At 58.0% G+C, this 2,180-nt stretch overlaps 1 protein-coding gene across 1 annotated transcript in view; it reads right to left on the bottom strand.

Moving 5' to 3' along the window:
• Nucleotides 1-2,180, bottom strand: part of TRPV3 (transient receptor potential cation channel subfamily V member 3) — a 42,428-nt gene that overhangs the window by 25,304 nt on the left and 14,944 nt on the right. The window contains exons 4-5 of the mRNA XM_032270065.1: nucleotides 1,511-1,665; nucleotides 585-761 (exon numbers count right to left, since the gene is read on the bottom strand). Of these exons, the coding sequence (XP_032125956.1) occupies nucleotides 585-761; nucleotides 1,511-1,665 (332 nt within the window). The remainder of the gene's footprint in view (nucleotides 1-584; nucleotides 762-1,510; nucleotides 1,666-2,180) is intronic.

Genomic DNA, 2,180 nt, shown 5'->3' with positions numbered 1-2,180 from the left:
CTTCATAGCATTTTTTACCTAAAATTACCTTATTTAGAGCAGTGACTTGCTTTATTTATTTATTTTGAGATGGAGTTCTGCTCTGTCACTCAGGCTAAAGTGCAGTGGCACGATCTCAGCTCACTGCAGTCTCCACCTCCCAGGTCTCAGCCTCCTGAGTAGCCGGGATTACAGGCACCTGCCACAACGCCCAGCTAATTTTTTTATTTTTAATAGAGATGGGGTTTTATCATGTTGGTCAGGCTGGTCTCGAACTCTTGACCTTAGGTGATGTGCCCACCTCAGCCTCCTAAAGTGCTGGGATGACAGGTGTGAGCCACCGTGCCCAGCCTTACAGCAGTGACTTTAATCTCTTATTCACCAGTGCATGCCAGTGCCTAAATTTTGGCCTGGCATGTAACTGGTGCTCAAAATTACTTGCAGAATGAAGGAAGAAAGGCGTGCCTGCAGCATCCCTGGCCCCGTGCTGCATGCTTTGGGCTTCTCAGTGGCAGCAGTGGCTCCACATGGCATGACCGGCAGTGGCCCTGTGGCCCCGCACCCACCCCCCGACCCCGAGGCGCAGCCCGTTGGCGGCAGGGTACCTTCGTAGGCCTCCTCTGTGTACTCGGCGTTGATGAGCCTGCCCAGCATGTCGTTCTCTTCGGCAAAGGCAAGCAGGATCCGCACAATCTCCTTGGTGTTGGGGTTGATGTTTAACAAGGCCTTCATCAGACAGGTCTTCCCCGTGTCTGAGGCCGTCAGCTTGTGCATGAGGAAGTCTGTGGGCAGGGATGCAGCTACAGGGGGAGCCCAGCTGCCCTGGGCCCTCACAGCCCCGAGGAGGTGGGACTGCAGCTGCAGACCTCCAGACCCCACTCCCAGACCTCACACTGCGGCTCTCCTCCTCCCTCTCCAGCTGTTCCTCTGCCATCTCCTTTGCGGGTTCCTTGCTCTCTGTGGCCCATGGGAGCCTCCTTTAAGGCCTGTTCCTCTGTGCCCACTGTATGGCTTCCCGCTGTGCACTCCCACCCTGGAATCTCTGTCTCCAACCTGCCCACTCCGTCCCTGTGGCCTGCAAATAAAGCTCATGGCCTCCCCATCAACCTGAGACTGCCCTGGTCCTGGAGACAGCCAGGGCTCCAGCATCCACCAAGCCACCCAAGTCTGAACGGCACCGTGCTGGACTCCCCCACCCTCCCCAGGTCCTGAGTCCTGCCAATGCGGATGCCTGGGGAGCCCCTCAGAACCCTTCCCCTTCTCAAGCCCTGCTTCGGGGTCCCAGCCCCGCCTGGACGGTGGCCTTCTCCAGCTTTACGCCCACCTTCCACGCAGCGGTCAGACCACGATCTCACCTGCGCAAACCCTTCTGTGGCTCCCCGTCCCCCTCAGAGTCAAGTGCAGAGTCCCTAGCCAGCATGCAGGGCTCCCCACACTCCAGCCCCACGAGTTCCTGAGGGGAGGGGAAGGTGGACACCCGAAGCAAAGCAGGGACCCAGCCCTGTACCCTCCGCCAGGCTCAGACACTGACCAGGCACGTCGTGGTCGCGGCGCCGCCTGCAAAGCTCCTGCAGCTCCGCCAGCAGCTCCAGCAGCTCGTCCACGCAGCCCTCGGACACCGCCGCGAAGATGCGCTTCTTCAGCCGCCGCTTCCTTCTCCTCTGCTCTTCCCTCGCCAGGTGTGCACTGAAGCCAGACAGTGTTTCCAGCTCGCCACACGCGTCCTCTCCACTTCAGGCCCTCCTTTTCCCCGCCAGAGCTGCCCACAGGGCGCCGCGCCGGCCCCACGCCTGTCACGATGCCCGCAACCCGCTCGGCTCCGTGCACACCCATCAGGCGCCCCTCATAATGCATAGGCAATCACACTTTGTCAGAATATCTGTATTTGGATGCATGCAGCAATGGTCGGGAAGGACACATGCCTCACTGTTAATAGACATTGCCTTAAAAATGTGAGATTGCATATTTTGTGTTGTTTGAACTTTTTTATTATTATACTTTAAGTTTTGGGGTACATGTGCAGAACATGCAGGTTTATTACACAGGCATGCATGTGCCATGGTGGTTTGCTGCATACATCACCCCGTCATCTATATTAGGTATTTCTCCTAATGCTATCCCTCCCTTAGCCCCCCACCCCCTGCTATCCCTCCCCTAGCCCCCCACCCCCTGCTATCCCTCCCCTAGCCCCCCACCCCCTG

This window comes from Sapajus apella, unplaced genomic scaffold, assembly GCF_009761245.1.
Source record: "Sapajus apella isolate SASKATOON/1434 unplaced genomic scaffold, GSC_monkey_1.0 scaffold202, whole genome shotgun sequence".
In the NCBI taxonomy this organism is placed as follows: domain Eukaryota; kingdom Metazoa; phylum Chordata; class Mammalia; order Primates; family Cebidae; genus Sapajus; species Sapajus apella.
Note: the sequence above shows the minus strand (reverse complement) of the source record. Positions and strands in the feature narration are given on the sequence as shown.